This window comes from Amblyraja radiata, chromosome X (assembly GCF_010909765.2).
Source record: "Amblyraja radiata isolate CabotCenter1 chromosome X, sAmbRad1.1.pri, whole genome shotgun sequence".
In the NCBI taxonomy this organism is placed as follows: Eukaryota; Metazoa; Chordata; class Chondrichthyes; order Rajiformes; family Rajidae; genus Amblyraja; species Amblyraja radiata.
In genome coordinates this window covers 7,349,835-7,370,735 of record NC_045999.1, presented here as the reverse complement: position 1 = coordinate 7,370,735, position 20,901 = coordinate 7,349,835, and the positions used below count along the sequence as shown (strand labels likewise).

General features: G+C 46.2%; 1 protein-coding gene across 2 annotated transcripts in view; it reads left to right on the top strand.

Moving 5' to 3' along the window:
* Nucleotides 1–20,901, top strand: part of LOC116968148 (tubulin polyglutamylase TTLL13-like) — a 41,043-nt gene that overhangs the window by 10,555 nt on the left and 9,587 nt on the right. For both annotated transcript variants that reach the window (XM_033014773.1, XM_033014774.1), the window contains 6 exons: nt 740–825; nt 4,610–4,835; nt 6,261–6,442; nt 7,675–7,863; nt 9,410–9,578; nt 20,653–20,847. In XM_033014773.1, the coding sequence (XP_032870664.1) occupies nt 740–825; nt 4,610–4,835; nt 6,261–6,442; nt 7,675–7,863; nt 9,410–9,578; nt 20,653–20,847 (1,047 nt within the window). The remainder of the gene's footprint in view (nt 1–739; nt 826–4,609; nt 4,836–6,260; nt 6,443–7,674; nt 7,864–9,409; nt 9,579–20,652; nt 20,848–20,901) is intronic.

Sequence of the window (20,901 nt, the reverse complement as noted above, 5' to 3'; positions counted from 1 at the left end):
CTGGTGAACATGGATAGATGACATTTCGGGTCGGAAACCAGAAAGGAAGAGAAGTTCTTCACAGTTGAGGTCCCCCCTCATTCTTCTAAACTCCAGCGAGTACAGGCCTTGTGCTGTGAAACGCTCATCATATGTTAACCTACCCATTCCTGGATCATTCTTGTAAACGTCCTCTAGACAATCTCCAGAGCGGGCATATTCTTCTCAGATATGGTGCTCAAAATTGATCACAACGTGTTTGGAACCAATATAATTGGAGACCCTGGGGCGGTACAGTGGTACAGAGTTGCTGCCTTACAACGCCAGAGATCCGGGTTCAATCCTGACTCCGGGGGCTATCTGTATGGGGTTTGTACGTTATCCCTGTGACCCCGTGGGTTTTCTTCAGGTGCTCTGGTTTCCTCCCACACTCTGAAGACGTACAACAGGTTTGTAGGTTAATTGGCTTCTGTAAATTGTACTGGTGTGTAGGATAGTGTTAGTTTACGAGGGGATCGCTGGGCGGTGTGAACCCAGTTGGCCAAAGGGCCTATTTCCACTCTATCTCTAAAGTCTAAAGACCAAGTCGCCAATGGCAAAGATGTGGGATGTGAAGATGACTGGAACTTGGGGTTTGCAGAGATCATGAAGGGTTAATGGCCAGGCGGGGGTTACAAAGTGAGTGAGGGATGAATGCAATGAAGGAGCTTGTGACGCCGTTCTCCCAAATCAATGAAGCATTTTTATTTGTTGATGACAGGATGACATCTGCATGCACTTGACAAACTATGCCATCAACAAGCATAGCAAGAACTTCGTCAGAGATGGGGACAGCAGCAGCAAAAGGTACCTAAATGGGCTGGGAAGGGAAATCTTACTGAAAAACATTTTCCAATCGGGGACGGCAAGGTGGCGCAGTGGTAGAGTTGCTGCCTTGCAGCGCCGGAGACCCGGGTTCGATCCTGACTACGGGTGCTGTCTGTACGGAGTTTGTATGTTCTCCCCATAACCTGCTTGGGTTTTCTCCGAGGTCTTCGGTTTCCTCCCACACTCCAAAGACGTACAGGTATGTAGGTAAATTGGCTTGGCAAATGTAAATCGTCCCTAGTGGGTGTAGGATAGTGTTGATGTGCGGGGGTCACTGATCAGCGTGGACTCGGTGGGTCGAAGGGCTTGTTTCCGCGCTGTATCTCTAAACTAAACTAATCGATATGTAACATCATAAAGGTGTCTGAAGAGAGGCCCCCACCCGAATCGTCGTCTGTCCATGCACTCCGCAGATGCAGCCTGACCCGCTGAGTTCCTCCAGCACTTTGTGTTTTGCCAATGATTCCAGCATCTGAAGTCTCTTGTGCCTCTCTGTCATCATATAGAAGATGGTTGCATCTCCTCTCTCTCCCACATCCCCCCCCCCCCCCCCCTCCGTTTCCCACCCTAGTCATTGTACTAGTTTCATTGTTGTCCTGTTGCGTTTCCCTGTCAGTATAACATTATCACCTACCCCACAGCCAACAATGGACCATTGTGGGCTCTACCTTTCCTTTATTATTGTTCCTTTTTGCATATCTTTCATTCATTTGCCATCTATATCTCTCGTCCCCCTTTCCCCCTGACTCTAAGTCTGAAGAAGCATCTCGACGTGAAATGTCACCTGTTCCTTTTCTCCAGAGATGCTGTCTGACCCGCTGAGTTACTCCAGCTTTTTCTGTCAATATTCAGTTTAAACCGGCATTTGCAATCCCTTCCGACACAAAGATGTGGCAATGACTGGTTACACTTGCTGGACAAGTTAGTGTGGAATGTATGTGACGTTGGGTATCTCTGGAAGGCGAGCTATTTGACTTGGGGCTATTCAGCACCACAGCACAAAGCTTTAGTAACATGAAAGAATGCGAATAGTATGTTAGCATTCATAGCAAAAGGATTTGAGTATAGGAGCAGGGAGGTTCTACTGCAGTTATACAGGGCCTTGGTGAGACCACACCTGGAGTATTGTGTACAGTTTTGGTCTCCTAATCTGAGGAAAAACATTCTTGCCATAGAGGGAGTACAGAGAAGGTTCACCAGACTGATTCCTGGGATGGCAGGACTTTCATATGAAGATAGACTCGGCTTGTACTCGCTGGAATTTAGAAGATTGAGGGGGGATCTTATAGAAACTTACAAAATTCTTAAGGGGTTGGACAGGCTAGATACAAGAAGATTGTTCCCGATGTTGGGGAAGTCCAGAACAAGGGGTCACAGTTTAAGGATAAGGGAGAAGTCTTTTAGGACCGAGATGAGAAAATTTGTTTTCACACAGAGAGTGGTGAATCTGTGGAATTCTCTGCCACAGAAAGTAGTTGAGGCCAGTTCATTGGCTATATTTAAGAGGGAGTTAGATGTGGCCCTTGTGGCTAAAGGGAGAGAAGGTAGGTACAGGATACTGAGTTGGATGATCAGCCATGATCATATTGAATGGCGGTGCAGGCTCGAAGGGCCAAATGGCCTACTCCTGCACCTATTTTCTATGTTTCTATGAAAGGAACTCCCAGTTTTGGTTTAAACCTGATGATATTGTCCCATTTTCAGCTGGCATCTTCAAGGCATGAAGCCAATTGAGCTGATGTTGCAGAATGCCACTTATATATTGTTTTTATAGGAGTAACATTATGTCATTAGTGAAGCCTCCTCATGTTCAACTGGGAACATCTCATTGAGCAATTATAAGATTTTAAAAGTATTTTGCAACAACAACAGACTTTGTAGTCTTTCAGCCTATTAAATCAGGGTGGAATTGAAATTGTACTATTTTCTGTGCTGGGCAATTGTATTCGCACTTGTAGGTGATATCAGAAGTATACCCATGGATCCTTGATGTACGAGTTAAAATTAAAGAAATACACAAAGTGCTGGAGTAACTCAGCAGGTCAGGCAGCATCTCTGGAGGACATGGATAGGTGACATTTCGAGTCTTCAGACTGATTGTCGTAGGTGAGAGGAAGCTGGAAAATAGGCGAGGGAAGGACAAAGAGCCACCTATCATTCACCTAGCTTTGTCTGACACCCAGCTCTTTTCCAGTCTGAAGGAAGGCTCCCAACCCTAAACGTCACCTATCCATGTTGTCCCAAGATGCTGCCTGACCCGCTCTGCTTTATGGGTAAACCAGAATCTGCAATTCCTTGAGTCATAGAAACATAGAAAATAGGTGCAGGAGGAGGCCATTCAGCCCTTCGAGCCAGCACCGCCATTCATTGCGATCATAGAAACATAGAAACATAGAAATTAGGTGCAGGAGTAGGCCATTCGGCCCTTCGAGCCTGCACCGCCATTCAATATGATCATGGCTGATCATCCAACTCAGTAACCCGTACCTGCCTTCTCTCCATACCCTCTGATCCCCTTAGCTACAAGGGCCACATCTAACTCCCTCTTAAATATAGCCAATGAACTGGCCTCAACTACCCTCTGTGGCAGAGAGTTCCAGAGATTCACCACTCTCTGTGTGAAAAAAGTTTTTCTCATCTCGGTTTTAAAGGATTTCCCCCTTATCCTTAAGCTGTGACCCCTTGTCCTGGACTTCCCCAACATCGGGAGCAATCTTCCTGCATCTAGCCTGTCCAACCCCTTAAGAATTTTGTAAGTTTCTATAAGATCCCCTCTCAATCTCCTAAATTCTAGAGAGTATAAACCAAGTCTATCCAATCCTTTCTTCATAAGACAGTCCTGACATCCCAGGAATCAGTCTGGTGAACCTTCTCTGCACTCCCTCTATGGCAATAATGTCCTTCCTCAGATTTGGAGACCAAAACTGTACGCAATACTCCAGGTGTGGTCTCACCAAGACCCTGTACAACTGCAGTAGAACCTCCCTGCTCCTATACTCAAATCCTTTTGCTATGAAAGCTAACATACCATTCGCTTTCTTCACTGCCATGCCTACTTTCAATGACTGGTGTACCATGACACCCAGGTCTCGCTGCATCTCCCCTTTTCCTAATCGGCCAACATTTAGATAATAGTCTGCTTTCCTGTTTTTGCCACCAAAATGGATAACCTCACATTTATCCACATTATACTGCATCTGCCAAACATTTGCCCACTCACCCAGCCTATCCAAGTCACCTTGCAGTCTCCTAGCATCCTCCTCACAGCTAACACTGCCCCCATCGTCCTGGGGGGCAGTGTTAGCTGTGAGGAGGATGCTAGGAGACTGCAAGGACGATCGTCCCCAATCAATAACCTGTGCCTGCCTTCTCCCCACATCCCTTGATTCCACTAGCCCCTAGAGCTCTATCTAACTCTCTCTTAAATCCATTCAGTGATTTGGCCTCCACTGCCCTCTGTGGCAAGGAATTCAATAAATTCACAACTCTCTGGGTGAAATTTTTTTTTCTCACCTCAGTCTTAAATGGCCTCCCCTTTATTCTAAGACTGTGTGGCCCCTGGTTCTGGCCACTCGCCCAACATTGGGAACATTTTTCCTGCACCTAGCTTGTCCAGTCCTTTTATAATTTTATATGTTTCTATAAGATCCCCCCACATCCTTCTAAACTCCAGTGAATACAAGCCTAGTCTCCAAGTGAAAATGAACGCTCTCTTTATCCACCCTTATATTAGTTCACTCATGCTGTGTTCTGTATTATGCAGGAAACTGTCTTCACTAAACAAATGGTTGGCAGATCACGGCCACGACGTGCCAAAGGTTTGGTCGGACATCGAGGACGTCATTGTTAAAACGCTAATATCTGCCTATCCGATCTTGAAGCACAATTACAGGACTTGTTTCTCCACCCATCTCTGTGGCTGTGCCTGCTTTGAGATACTAGGATTCGATATTCTGATGGATCGTAATTTGAAACCATGGCTCTTGGAGGTGGGTTAAATGACAAGGAAAGTCTGACACCAGGGTCCACAGAGGGCAGTGGTAATGACGTGAATGACCATTGTATCTGTTTTGACATTATCTTAGTTTAGGGATACAGCCCGGAAACAGGCCCTTCGGCCCACCGAGTCCGCACCAACCAGTGATCCCCGCACATTAACGCAACCCTACACACACTAGGGACACTTTACACTTGTACCAAGCCAATTTACCTACATACCTGTACATCTTTGGATTGTGGAAGGCAACAGAAGATCTCGGAGAAAACTCCGTACAAACGTGCAAACTCCGTACAAACAGCACCCGTAGTCGGCGTCGATCCCGGGTCTTCGACGCTGTAAGGCAGCAACTCTACCGCTGCGCCACCGTGCCGCATGGTTTGGCTCGGGAATCCGGGTGAGACCCCACTGGCTTGAAGTAACATTTGAGCTCTGTCAATGTCCGCACAAACCACCTTGCTGAAACGTGTGCCTTTTGTATTTTCACCTGACTGTCAACAGCGTGGCACTCCCTCTCTACTGCACGGACGGTCTGGATCAAGTGCTTCTGTTTCCGAAGGAATACCTGACCCCCACAGCCTTCTGCCTCTAAGGTGGGAGACTTCAGCTTCCCACTGAGTCTAGCTGATACTGAGGATCCCTGGAGACATTGGCGGAAAACCCTGGGAGGCCAGGGGGGGACGTGTCTCCTCCATGTTTTCAGAGGTGGGGATGTGTCCCCCTCACATTACAAGCTTTAAATCTAATTCAGGGCGCACGGCTGAAGCTTCCGATGCCTCGCGTGTGTGTGTGAGTGTGCACATGCGCGCGCGGCCGCCAGGAAATTGTGTCCCCCCTGACCCTCGGTCCCCTCCATGTTTTGAAAGCAGTTTCCATCTCTGCCTGGAGAACATGTTTTGGGTTGGGGCACTTCTTCAGACTGCTCTGGAGAATGTGGATAGGCAACGTTTCAGGTCGAAACCCTGCTTTGGAGAACATGGATAGGTGATGTTTTGGGCTGGGACCCTTCTTCAGACTGCCCTGGAGAATGTGGATAGTCAATATTTTGGGTCGAGACCTTCAGATGTACTCCAGCATTGCTCAAGATTCCAATATCCACACTTCCTTATGCATACTCTAAAGGCCCCTATAGTTTAGGGACTAATGGGAGGGATTGAGACCCGTTAACATGAGAACAAGTTTTAAGAGGGAGATGATATCTCTGGCTGCCCTACATGCTTTCGGCAAAACGGTCAGAAGCAACAGTGAAAGGTCAGAGGAAAAAAGCCATGGATGGAATTTTTGAGTTGTCCAAAGGATAGTGATTAGAATCGGGACCGTGAAATACTTGCATCGTAGCACGGAAGCTTTGAGGGCAATTGCAGTTGCAGTTACCTTTAATTTTGTACCAATGCCATGCCTGCATTCTGCTTTCCAGGTGAACCATTCCCCCAGTTTCACCACAGACTCCAGGCTGGACAGAGAGGTGAAGGACAATCTACTGTACGACACAATTTGTCTGATAAACCTTGGAGCAAGTGACAAGCAAAAGGTGAATGAGGAGGAGAGGCGCAGGGTGCAGGAACGTCTGTGGCAGCGTCACACAACCCGTGAATTCAGGTAGAGATATTGCAGTCCCGATATTGTTGGCACACTATGTAAAAGTCTGCACGCTTGCACATTCCCAGCTCCCTTCCAGGCCTGGGGTTAAAGTCAATGGTTGAGTGACCCAAGTTTCCAAGTCTGTAGTTTGCTGAAAGTGGCACCTCGAATGGATAGGGCGGTGAATGCGGTTGGCATGCTTGCCCTCATAGGGTAGGGCGCAGAACATAAAACTCAGGATGCTATGTTGAAACTTCACAAAGCAGTGTTTAGGCCACACTTGGAGTATTGTGCGTGATTCTAGTCATCACAGTCGAGGAAGGATTCGATTATGCTTTACATTGTCCAACTGCTTATCCTGTGACCTGTCCATGTGGCGAATGTTATCAGTTGGTGGCACAGTGGTAGAGTTGCTGCCTTTCAATGTCAGAGACCCGGGTTCGATTCCGACCATCGGGTGATGTCTTTACGGAGTTTGTACGTTCTCCCCATGACCACGTGTGTTTTCTCCGAGTGTTCCAGTTTCCCCCACACTCCAAAGGCGTACAGGCTTCTAGTAATTGGCTTCTGGAAATTGTCCCTAATGTGTAAGATCATGCCAGTGTATGGGGTGAACGCTGGTCGGAGCTGACTCGGTGGGCTGAAGGCCCTGTTTTTGTGTTGTATCTCTAAAGTTGTTTTAAACTGTTGCATTTATGAAGGTCTTCAACGTGAGGGGTGGGAGGAGGTTTTAATGAGGGCAAATAGATGACCTTGAAGGTCGGCATGGATACGGAGAGCAGAAAGGCCCATTTTTGAGCTGTGACACTCCACGACTGTAGAAATATCTCAGAATATCTCACTCAAAGGGTGGTGGATATATGGAGCAAAATGCCAGATGAGGTAGTTGAGGCTGGGACTATCCCAACGTCTAAGAAACAGTTAATAGACACAAAAAGCTGGAGTAACTCAGCGGGACAGGCAGCATCTCAGGAGGGAAGGAATGGGTGACGTTTTGGGTCGAAACCCTTCTTCAGACTCACAGTTTAAGAAACAGTTAGACAGGTACATGGATAGGACAGGTTTGGAGGGATATGGACCAAGCGCAGGCAGGTGGGACGAGTGCAGCTGGGACATGTTGGCTGGTGTGGGCAAGATGGGCCGAAGGGCCTGTTTCAACACTGTATCACTCTATGATTCTAATTCTTGACGAAGTCAGTGAGTGATGTGTTTTGTCCCATCTCCTGATTTGGCATCCGTTACCCCCACAGACGGGAACAGTACGAGAACTACCAGTCGGCTTGGCTGCAGCAGGTGGAGAAGTATGAGAAGGAACACCTTGGAGCCTTCCATTTGATTTACCCACGGCTTGACTCCGAGAAATACGATAACTTCTTTAAACAAAGCGGATCGCTTTTTCAGGAGACGGTCGCTTCCAGAGCGAGAGAAGAATGTGCCAGGTATGAACTGTAGGCAGGAAAACCATTTCATAAGTTCATAATTCATAGGAGCTGAAGTAGTCTTCTAGGCTCATCAAGTCTACGCCGCCATTCAATCATGGCTGATCTATCTTTCCCTCTCCACCCCATTCGCCTGCCTTCTCCCCATAATCTTTGATACCCTTACCAATCAAGTATCTGTCATTTCCTTTCTTCTCCCCGCCCCCCCCACCCCCCATCAGTCTGAAGAAGGGTTTTGGCCCGAAAAGTTGCCTATTTCCTTCGCTCCATAGATGCTGCTGCACCCGCTGAGTTCCTCCGGCTTTTTTGTGTACCTTCAAGTATCTGTCATTCTCTGGTTTAAAAATATCCAATGACTTGGCCTCCACAGTCGTCTTTGGCAATAACATCCACAGATTCACAACCCTCTGACTAAAGAAATTCCTCCTTATCTCCATTGTAAAGGTACATGTTGGACATCCGGTGGTGATGTTACTGGCTGCCTCCGCCCACAGTCTGGTTGTCTTTTGTTTTTTTGTTATGTTTAAAGTGTGTTTTTTAAGTTTTTTTCAGTATTTTATGTGGGGGGAAGAGGGTATGGTAAGGGGGTACCGTCCTTCAGTCGCTTCCTGGCAAGGATGCAACTATTATCTTGAGTCCCGCCCTCGCCCCCCTCCTCGCGGCCTACTAACTGGATTGGCGCGGCCTTTCCTGCCGGGACCAGACCAGAGCTTCAGCAGCGGCGGCGAGGCGCCGGAAACATCACAGAGCGGGCGATCGCCGTTTGGAGCTCCGGAGTGTTGGGCCGCTGCTCCAACATCGCGGAGCTGTGGGCGCGGAGCTCCCAACACGGGCGGCGCTGGCCTCAATCGCTGAGTCCTGGGACCCTTTGCCGGGGATCGCCAGCGCGAATCTCCGCCTGTGGACATCGGGAGCCGCGGACTCCGGTGGAAGATGGCCGATTCAGAGGTCCAGGCCGCTGAGGATGTTCTCCCGTTCGACGTTGGGGTTCCTTCGTTCCCGGCGAGAGTTGCCTGAACAACGGGCCGCCCGTAGCGGTGACTACGTGGTGCTCGGGAGGCCACAACCACGGGTGAACATTGGGGAACATCAGTGAGGAAGTTGACTGGACTTTGGTGCCTTCCCTCACAGTGGGGAACTTTGGTGCCGCTGTGGGGATGTTTGTGTTGTGGACGACCGTGTTCTGTGTTTTTATTATTTGTATGACTAAGGGGAAAATAATTTTGTTGTCTCTTAATTGAAGACAATGACAATAAATTAAATCAAATCAAATCAAATGTTCTTTTACTCTGAGGCTATGCCTGCTAGTCCTAGACTCCCACACTAGTGGAATCATCCTCTCCACATCCACTCTATCCAGGCCTTTCATTATTCGGTCAGTTTCAATGAGGTACCCCATCATCCTTCCACACTCAGTCCCAAATGGCCTACCCCTTATTCTTAAACTGTGACCCCTGGTTCTGGAATCCCCCTCTGGCGTTTGGGGTCGCGACCCTTCTTCAGCAGAGTATGTTGAATGACTAGTTATTGGGTTCTTTATGATCAGGCACCAACTGGAGGAGATTCGACAGAAGAACGAACCGAAAGAGCTGGCAAAGGGAAGAAAGGTGAAGGAACCAAAGGATGCCCACCTGCATGGCGAGTCGGGGGCCGAGCCCTCTGCACTGGAACGAGTCTACAGGAAGTACAACAACTGTTTCACCCTAAAGAAAGAGGTACTATTCCCAGTAATTACTGCTGATTCCTCATTGCCCCATAGCCGTGCATCCAACAGATGAACTGATCTGATGGTATTTTAAGTATTGATTTGTTCTCTCGATGTGGATGAGTTCTGTGCATTAATCTTGGATATTTCTTTCTGGATGAACTGCTTTGTACCATATACCATCTGTGAAATGTAGAAACTAATGGAGTCTGGAAATCAAAAAATGGACCTTCTGATCATAGTTGCCATGGGGAATGACCGAGGCCAAGCAGAAATCGTGGATGATTCTCAGAAATGTTCTCTGGTGATGACACCCTTGATGTATGTGAATATCCTCCCTCAAGGGGTCCAAATGACAATAAATTGAATTGTATTGTATTGTATTGTATTGTATTGCATATACATTGGCGACTTGGATATGAATGTAGGAGACGGTAGTATGATGAGCAAGTTTGCGGATGACACGAAAGTTTGTGATGTCAGAGATGGGGAAGAGGATTGTCTTGAGATCCGGCTAGATATTAGTCAGCTTGAATGTTGAACAATGGCAGATGGAATTTATCCCTGACAATTATGAAATGATGCATTTTGGAAGGTCAGGTTGTACATGGTAAATGGTGGTACCCTAGTGAGTGTTGATGAACAGAGAGACCTGGGGTTTAAGTCCATAGATCCCTGAAAGGGTAGATAGGTGGGTAGGATAGCCATAGAGTTATCTTGGCATATAATATGAGAGAAGGGACATCATGTTATAATTTCATAAACCATTGAAGTATTGGTTAGCCGCACTTGGAGTATCATGTGCTGTTTAGGCTGCCACCTTGTAGGTAGAATGTGGTATGTTGCTTGGATTGGAACATTTCAGTGACAAGAAAATATTGGAGAGGCTGAGTTTGTGTTCCCTGGAACGGAGGCTGAAGGGTGACCTGAGGGAGGTGTACAAATTTATAAAATGGAGCAAACATCTGAAGAATCTTACGTCTGAAGAAGGGTCCCGATCCGAAACATTACCCTTCCTTTTTCGCCTAACCCGCTGAGTTACTCCAGCGCTTTGTATCTATCTTCGATAAGAATCTTTTCCCTTTGTTGGGGATGTATAAAACAAGAGGACATGGGTATCAAGTGATAGATAGGAAGGTTAGAGGGAATCTGAGGGGAACCTTGTCAAAGAGCAGCTGGAATCTGGAGCGTGCTGCAGGAGGAAGTGGTGGAGAGAGAGACTCAACATTTAAGAAGCATCTAGACAATAAATTGAATTGTCAAGGAATGTGCATAGATCCTTGAAATTGGCAGCACAGATAAATAAATGGTGAAGCATGCATATAGGCACCTTGGCATGGACTATGTGCAGGGACTGGTATAGATAACATGGAAACATAGAAAATAGGTGCAGGAGGAGGGCATTCGGACCTTCGAGCCAGCACTGCCATTCATTGTGATCATGGCTGATCGTCCCCTATCAATAACCCGTGCCTGCCGTCCACTAGCCCCTAAAGCTCTATCTAACACTCTCTTAAATCCATCCAGTGACTTGGCCTCCACTACCCTCTGTGGTAGGGAATTCCATAAATTCACAACTCTCTGGGTGAATACGTTTTTCTCACCTCAGTCTTACATGACCTCTTAAATAAGACCAGTCTTAAATAAGTACAATAGAGAGAGGCACAAAACGCTGGAGTAGCTCAGCGGGTCAGGCAGTATCGCTGGAGAAAAGGAATAGGTGATGTTTCAGGTCGAGACCCTTCTTCAGACTGAGATTCAGGGGATAGAGAAACTAGAGATATGAAAAGGTTCAGAACAGATCAGAGCCAGCACCAATGATCAAAGAGCCCACACTGGTCCATTGTGGAGGAGGTGATAACGAGGGGATACAGTAAAACCAGCAGGATGTCTAGGATGGGTGAGGGACGGAGAGAGAGGGCATGCAACGATTACTTGAAATTAGAGATGTCAATATTCATACCGCTGCCCAAGCAAAGTATGAGGTGCTGTTCCTAATCAGCATGGACACAGTGGGCCAAATGGCCTGTTTCTCTGCAGTATGACTCTGACCCTAAATCAGTAACTCTTAGCACCCCCCATAATAAAGCAACTGAGGGGATGCCCACCAAAACCTGAAAAATATGTCCTCTGGCATATCCAATGCGTCTGGATCAAGTCGAGGCAGGGAGAAAGGTGTTGTTCCACAAGACCAGACCCTGGGCCACGGTCCATCAGGTATGAGTGAAGGGGTCAACGCCATTTTTATTCCCAGAGCTTGGCTTCAAGCAGGAATATATTTGTTGGTCGTGCCAGAATGCATTTACAGTACAGGGTTACAAATGGAACAGCTCCACAGAGATTTTGAGATATATATCTTTGCGATGGTCCAATGGTACTTTATTGTCACATGTACCAAAGTAGAGTGAAATTATTTTTTGCACACAGTTCAGTGCCAATCCTACCATACATTGGGCACAATCATACTAAGTACAGAGTGTAAAACAGTAGACCACTTCTTCTTCTTCTTTCGTGTGGCGTGCACAGCCTAAAGTTGTAGGACAACTTGTTCTATTTGATCTTCCGTTTGTGCACGTCAAGTTGATTGCATTAGTCGAAACAGGGCGGACCATGTGAAGGTTGCAATCTTCCACCCCAGTAGACCACACTGAGTCAGTACACAGGAGTCCCCGCGATTTAGGCACTATTTATTTACCCTTCAATCTGAAATTTAAAACAGAATGTTAGAGTCTTAACTTGGCCACATAGGCCCTTTATCCTGTTGGCGGCATTGGGCTGGAGTTGCATCGCTCGGCCTGGCCAGACGATATGTTGATGTCCTCTGCCGCTGCTCCACTGCTCTGTTCATTCTGCGCACTTTGCGATTTGGAGTAGCGCCCAATCTAATGGAGCTCCGCCACATCGACCACTACGATGCTTCGCCATCGGCCCGTGAACGCATTGTCCTTCGCCTTCAGTGGCACGGTGGCGCAGAGGTAGAGTTGCTGTCTTACAAGGCCAGAGACGAGGGTTTTATCCTAACCACGGGTGCTGTCTGTATGGAGTTTGTGCCTTCTCCCTGTGACCTGCGTGGGTTTTCCCCGGGTGCTCCGGCTTCCTCCCACACTCAATAGACGTACAGATTTGTAGGCTAAATGGCTTGGTAAAATTGTAAATTGTTGGATAGTGTTAGTGTGCGGGGATCGCTGGTCGGCGTGGACTGAATGTGCAAAAGGGCCTGTTTCCATGTTGTTTCTCTAAACTAAACTAAACCAGGCTAGTGATCAGCCTCCATGCCCCGGGGCTCCTCCTGCAGCGGGTGAGTTGGGTGAGCCCTCAACCTACTCACCGCCATCGCTCCTTTCCTCTGCCTGCTGCCATCTTGAAAGGTCCATATTAATCTGCCATTTTAAATTCATTCAGTAGTGGGCCTGCAAGCACAGGGTAAAACGGTGAAGATAAGACATTAAGCATTCATTAACAGAGGTAACAAATAATGTAGATCGGTGGAGACAGCATCAGGAGACAACATGGGGTCACAGTTTAAGGATAAGGGGGAAGTCTTTTAGGACTGAGATGAGAAAAACATTTTTCACACAGGGAGTGGTGAATCTGTGGAATTCTCTGCCACAGGAGGTAGTTGAGGCCACAGTTCATTGGCTATATTTAAGAGGGAGTTAGATGTGGCCCTTGTGGCTAAAGGGATCAGGGGGTATGGAGAGAAGCATGAAACACACAAACGCCGGAGCTTCTGGCAAATATTTCATCTATTCTTGCTGAGGTTAGTGCAAATAGTCAAGTCCACAAACTTGTGAATGGTTGAAGGTATTCCCAGAATGCGACAATCATTAATGTCCGGAACTCGTTTTATTTACTGTTAAGTGGTGGTATTACAGTATCTGCTGTTAATTAATTAGCCTGACATTTTTAATATTTCCTGTTCTGACACTTGTGATAAAGGGTACACATTCCGTGCTATTGTAAAACTCTGACAATCCAACAGTCTTGGGAATTTGGTGGATGTGAATTAACAGATTTTCTGGACTATTAGATTTTACTTCAAATAATACTGTGAATTATTTAAGAAGGAACTGCAGATGCTGGAAAATCGAAGGTACACAAAAATGCTGGAGAAACTCAGCGGGTGCAGCAGCATCTATGGAGCGAAGGAAATAGGCAACGTTTCGGGACGAAACGTTGCCTATTTCCTTCGCTCCATAGATGCTGCTGCACCCGCTGAGTTTCTCCAGCATTTTTGTGTACCTGTGAATTATTTCACCCCTACTAATAAAACAAAGGTTGAATGCTTCCGACTGCTGCATCTTTGTCTCTCAAGAGTTCCTTGTCTTTGGATTCCAAAAGTCAGAAGCAACATTAGTCGGTCTTTTTGTACACCCGGCTATTGAGTTGGTTTCATTTTATGGCTTCGGAATTCTTTCACACTTGCACACGGCTCAACATACTTCCTTCTTCCTCCTTGCTCCATTTCTCATCCCACCCACTCGATGCATATCTTTCATATCTCTGCTTCTCTTCTCAACAGCCATCCTCTAATTTTTGCAGAAGAAAGCAGCACATTAACTCTGAGGAAATGCCCAAAATTACAGGAATACCCCTTGTGGAACCATCCCCAAGTGGACGACAAGGTCCTGCAAGTTAGTGGCCACGAAAGGTACAAGGGCCAACGAAGACCAGCAGAGTTTCTGCATGTTGCTTACAGCTTCAAGCTATATTGTCAATGCTGTCATCTGCTGATGCCAGCCTCTTGGCCCTTGTTCCTACTTGACACGCAGATCCTGTACGAACCTGCATCACCCACTCTATGATTCCTAGCTGTAACTCTGCCCCTGTTACTCTGCCTGGCTTAAACAACCAGCCAGAGAGGTTAGCCTGTAGATACAAAACACAGCAGAAGGAAGCAGGGAGCATGTAACGGCGGCAGAGGCAATGCAGGGAGGACACTGTGCATGCAAGTGCTCAAGCTAAGCACAGCCATGGAAAGAAAGTTTTAGAAGGAACTGCAGATGCTGGAAAATCGAAGGTAGACAAAAATGCTGGAGAAACTCAGCGGGTGAGGCAGCATCTATGGAGCAAAGGAAATAGGCAACGTTTCGGGTCTGAAGAAGGGTTTCAGCCCGAAACGTTGCCTATTTCCTTCACTTCATAGATGCTGCCTCACCCGCTGAGTTTCTCCAGCATTTTTGTCTGCCATGGAAAGAAAGCTGCTTTCCTCTCGCATGCTGTTGCTCCTGGAATTGGAAGGTCTACCAACGATGTTTAGTAAGGGCTTGATTAGTAAGGGTATCAAAGGTTACGGGGAGAAGGCATGAGAATGATAGATCAGACATGATCGAATGGTGGAACAGACTCAATGGGTTGAATGGTTTAATTCTGCTCCTATTAGCCCTGCCCCACGGTACGAGTTCATTCCAAGAGCTCTCCCGAGTTTGCCCTGATTCGAACTCGGAGATTTACGGTAATGGCCGCTCGTCGGTACTCGGGGCTCTCGTGGACATTTTTCAACATGTTGAAAAATCTTCACGAATCTTCCTGTGCTTATCTGCCCTTAGCGAGTCTTCCCGAGTACCTGCCGTTAGCGTTTTGAACCGCTAAGAGACGTCCCCGAGCCCCGACGTACCCGCTACGTTCATTCTCCGTGCTTACCACGAGTTTGATTTTTATTAAACTCGGGAAAGCACTCGAATGAACTCGTACCGTGGGACAGGGCTATAAGGGTATCAAAGGTTACGGGGAGAAGGCATGAGAATGATAGACCAGCCATGATCAAATGGTGGAACAGACTCATTGGGTTGAACGGTTTAATTCTGTTCTAGTCTTATGATATAATTGGTCTTATGACCTAATAATGTTTCACCATTACGTTTGAAAGCAAATAAGGATAAAAACAGCCAGAGGATTGAACAAAGCATTAAGCAAAGATAATTTTGATGACCTTGATCAATATATAGTCTTTTAATTACACTAGTAACAACGTGCAGTGCCTTGTGTTTGAGATATTCAGTTCCTGAAGGCTTTTCAAAACCGGCCAAGATTATCTTCTGTATAAATAGGAAGGATCTTGCATTCAATGAACTTGAGCATTGTCAAGGCAAGTCCTGAATTGGATTGTATTACATGGCTGGAGTTGGGACAATTTACCTGCTGATGCCAGTGGGATAAAGGATAAAATCTGGTTCGGTATCTAACTGTACCCTTGGCATTGTGGTGGCCAAATGTGCTTGGAATAGTTCATTGATTGCTCTCATTTTGAGTAAAATAACTGCTGAAAAGAAACTTCCTTGAAAGAAACATCAGGAAAATCGATTTCTCCAGTGACAGATGTTAAATGACACCTTTTTAATTCTGTTGTAGGTCTCAGAACAATTGCCAATACGTTCTCATCCCATTCACCTCTGCCGACTGACCTTTCAGGATCTCTCTCAAGTCTGATTAATTTAGATGCATCTGCTCCTCGCCCTTCGTAATAAAGATATTCACAAACGAATACAATGAGTTATTAGTTCTTGTCATTTGTATCACATTGACCAAAACATCAGCAACAGTGGTGCCTAGTCAGGACACCCTAGATCAAGAAGGGTCTGAAGAAGGGTCCCGACCTGTAACGTCAGCTACCCAAGTTCTCCAGAGATGCTGCCTGACCCGCTGAGTTACTCCAGCACTTTGCGTCCTTTTTTTTTTTACCCTAGTTGATCGTCATTTAAGCACTTTTGTTTGATAATAATTAGGAGACTAGGTTTGTTGGTACTGTTCAAGAAGGAACTGCAGATGCTGGTTTAAACTGAAGATAGACACAAAAAACTGGAGTAACTCAGCGGGACAGGCAGCATCTACAGAGAAGGAATGGGTGACATTTCGAGTCGACACTCTTCTTAGGGTTTCAACCCAAAACCCGACCCATTGCCTCGCTGAGTTACTGCAGGACTTTGTGTCCTTCCAAATTTTCCTAGACTTGTTCCTGGCTTGTTATTTTCAGCACAAGAATGATCTAAACTGATGACGAATGTGGAAATAAAAGATGGGAGCCCATCAGAGTGACAAACCCTATCTTGAATGGGAAACTTTGAGTGACAGTAACAATTTGTGGGTGAAAATGTGTAAAATGAAATTCTTACAGAGATGCTAATCACAGTCAACTTGGAGAGTAAACTTGCTTCTAGAGTATAAGCGAGGTTTGACACACCGAACAGACATGTTGGTGTTATGAGTCGTGTTTCATGTCTGAATTGATTGCAATCAGTATGATAGTGACTGAGATATAGAGCAGTTTGATACCCCCTTGACTAAGGAGAGCAAAGTCAGGTTGTTCCTCATCTGGATAGGAAAGAGTATAATTCTAAGATGGCAGGTTGCAGAATGGACGCTACTTAATGTGTAGGAAAGAACTGCAGATGCTGGTTTAAACCCCAAGATAGACACCAAAAGCTGGAGTAACTCAGCAGGGCAGGCAACATTTCTGTGGTGTAACCAGTCTGAAGAAGGGTCTCGACCCGAAACGTCACCCATTCCTTCTCTCCAGAGATGCTGCCTGTCCCGCTGAGTTACTCCAGCTTTTTTGTGACAATGGCAGGTGTAGGTTTATTATTGTCATGTGTACCAAAGGACAGTGAAAAAACACTTTGTTTTGCATCTTACCCAAACAGATCAGATAATATTATACATGAATGCAATCAAGTGAAATTCAAGTACAGTAGATAGAGCAAAGGGGAAGATATATTAAAGGGTTACCATGATTTAACACCCTCAGGGGAAAGACGAAGATTAGCCACAGTAAGTATTCTCTACCTTTATAACTTGTATTTCTTGCTCATTGTAAGTTGATATTTATATTAATCACATAGCAACCGGCCTTTCAGCTTCACTAGTCAACGTTGAGGTATATTTTAGTAATCATCTATTATTCCGATCTACAAACCTGTTTTTTAGTGAGGCGAGTGCACGGCAGGGTTAACCCTCTACAGCAAACACAAAGTGTTGGAGGAACTCAGTGGGTGTGAGGCAGCATCTGTGGAGACAATGAACAGGCGACGTTTCAGACCGGGACCCTTCTCTAAGTAGTCAGGAGGTGATTGTGGTCACTGGATCTTGTCCTGATTAGTTGTGTCACCATTTTGTCCTTCCCTTCCTGGTGTTTGGTTTAGTTTAGTTCGATAAATACAGTGTGGAAACAGGCCCTTCGGCCCACTGAGCCTGCACTGACCAACGATCGCCCGTACGCTCGTTCTATCCTACACACTAGGGACAATTTACAGAAGCCAATCAACTTACAAACCTTCACTTATTTGGAATGTGGGAGGAAACCAGAGCACCCAGAGCAAACCCACGCAGTCATGGGGAGAATGCGAAATCTGTACAGACAACATCCTTGGTCAGGATTGAACCAGGGTCACTGGTGCTGTAAGGCAATAGCACTATCACTCTGTCTCCATTGATTTGTCAAACCTGAGCTTCTTATCCCCACATTCTGTTCACAGTAGCTTCCACTTACCCATTATCCCCAACTTTTACAGTCATAGAGTAATACAGTGTGGAAATAGGCCCTTCAGCCCAACTCGCCCACACCCCGGCCAACATGTGCCAGCTGCACTAGTCCCACCTGCCTGCATTTGGTCCATATTCCTCCAAACCTGTCCTATCCATGTACCTGTCTAACTGCTTCTTAAACGTTGCGATAGTCCCAGCCTCAACCACCTCCTCTGGCAGCTTGTTCTATACACGCACCACCCTTTGTGTGGAAAAGGTTACCTCTCAGATCTCTATTAAATCTTTTCCCCTTCACCTTGAACCTATGTCCTCTGGTCCTCGACTCACCGACTCTGGACAAGAGACTCTGTGCATCTACCCAATCTATTCCTCTCATGATTTTGTACACCTCTATAAGAGCTCTGTGCTAGCTGCCACTTAAAACAATTCCTGCCTCGTTTTTAAAATTCCTCTTGTTGCTTTCCACAAGGCTTCTTCCTTCACCATTGCCAGCCCAATGCCCTTGATTCCACATATTGCCTAAGCCCACTTATATGTGCCTCTCTATTTCATCCCCTCTAAAATTTACAGGACATTTCAGGACCCACGTGTGTAGCCAGCACGTTGGTCAACGAAGTATGTCACGTGATGTCTGCAGATGTAAAATTATCATTGATGATGAAATCTATCCCTACATGTGGCAACTTCCCAATTCTCTCTTCAGTTGATGCTTGCTAACATATGCATGTTGGAAGCCTGGTACTCCTTGAACCCACTGTTAATATCTAAATGGGAAAATGAGATGGAAAACCTACCAAGTTTAATCTCCATTCGTTCAATAGAGAATTTTGATTGCAATTAAAAACGAGAATCCGGGCTGCATCTCCCTCTATGCAGACAGGGAAACTAATTCTATCCTGACCCCAAGTGATGTATCCAACTTCCAGGAGGACACAGTCAGTGACTGAAATTAGCATTAGGATATTTGAACAGAGACTAGTCGGCTTGGCTTCTGGTTAGAAGGAAGGGAGGTGACTTCGCAGCAACATACAGAGTTCTTGTGGGGAAAGGAACTGCAGATGCTGGTTTATACCGGAGATAGACCAAAGTGCTGGAGTAACTCAGCGGGTCAGGCAGCATCTCTGGAGAAAAAAGGATGGGTGATGTTTTTGGGTTGGGACCTTTCTTCAGGCGGAAAGTAGAGGCAAAGAAACTGGAGGTAAAAGAAAAGGCCAGAACAAAGCAGGGCTGGCAACAGATGACCAAGGAAGGGTGGAGCCCACAATGGTCCGTTGTTGGCTGGGAAAGAGGTGATAACGAAGGGTTACAAGGATGAAAACAGTGGAACTAGTAGGAAGACTATGGTGAGGGAGGGGGGGGGGGACCAGAGAGAATGCAGGGGTTAGTTGAAATTATTAGAAATCTACCTTCATACCGCTGGCTTGTCAGTTGTCCAAGAGTTCCTGTGGTCAATGTGAGGAGTTTCTTTCCCCTAGTAGAAAAGTCACAGTCTGAAAATAAGTTGAGTTTGGTTTAGTTTATTGTCACATACAGTGAAAAACTTTTGTTGCGTGCTAGCCTGTCTGCGGAAAGATACCACAAGATTACAATCGAGCTATCCGCAGTGTACAGATACATGATAAAGGGAACAATGAGAATAATGTTTAGTGCAAGATAAAGTTCAAGTTCAAGTGAGTTTATTGTCATGTGTCCCTGATAGGACAATGAAATTCTTGCTTTGCTTCAGCACAACAGAACATAGTAGGCATTGACTACAAAACAGATCAGTGTGTCGATATACCATTATATAAATATATACGCACATGAATAAATAAACTGATAAAGTGCAAATATCAGATAATGGGTTATTAATAATCAGAGTTTTGTCCGAGCCAGGTTTAATAGCCTGATGGCTGTGGGGAAGTAGCTATTCCTGAACCTGGTTGTTGCAGTCTTCAGGCTCCTGTACCTTCTACCTGAAGGTAGCAGGGAGATGAGTGTGTGGCCAGGATGGTGTGGGTCTTTGATGATACTGCCAGCCTTTTTGAGGCAGTGACTGCGATAAATCCCCTCGATGGAAGGAAGGTCAGAGCCGATGATGGACTGGGCAGTGTTTACTACTTTTTGTAGTCTGTTCCTCTCCAGGGCGCTCAAGTTGAAAACCAGTAAAGTTCGGTCAAAGATAGTCCGAGGGTCTCCAATGAGGTAGATATTGGCTCATGGCTGCTCTCGTTGTTGCCTGATAAGGAAAGGGGTGCAATAATGTCTTCATGTGCAAGGTGGTTGAATCTTTTGAGTTCTCTGTCCAAGCGGGCTGTGGAGGTTTGGTGACTGACTGCATTCAGAACTGAGGTCAATGGTTATTGGAAGAAGCAAGGGACATGGAAATGGGACAGGGAAATGGCATTGAGGGTAGAAGATGAACCATGATCTTGTTGAAAGGCAGAGCAGGCTGATTGGGCCCCACTTGTGCTGTTATTTCTTGTATCCTGGTCCACTCATGAGGTGTGGTAAGTTGTGCAGGTCAGTGATGCCCTTCTCTCTGAATGAATTCACGAGCCTGGCGGGTTGCTGCACCTTTTGGTAATCAAGATGTTCTCTCTTGTTGTTGCATGTTTTTACAGGAGGCCATGGACATCATGAAGCCACTGGATATTATTTACGAGGAGGAGTTGCAGCGACTCAGCGGGCTCCTGCAGCGGGAGAACCTCCTCCGGGCTCTGGGTGTCATTGAGCAAGTTTATCGTGTGTTGCAAAACACTCCGGGCGTGAGTGGCAGTGTTCATACTGCTCCTTCATATGGTACCAACCAGAATAAAGTGAGTTACACCGAGCGGCAAGAGTTAGCGGGTAATCTCTTAATGTTACACTCT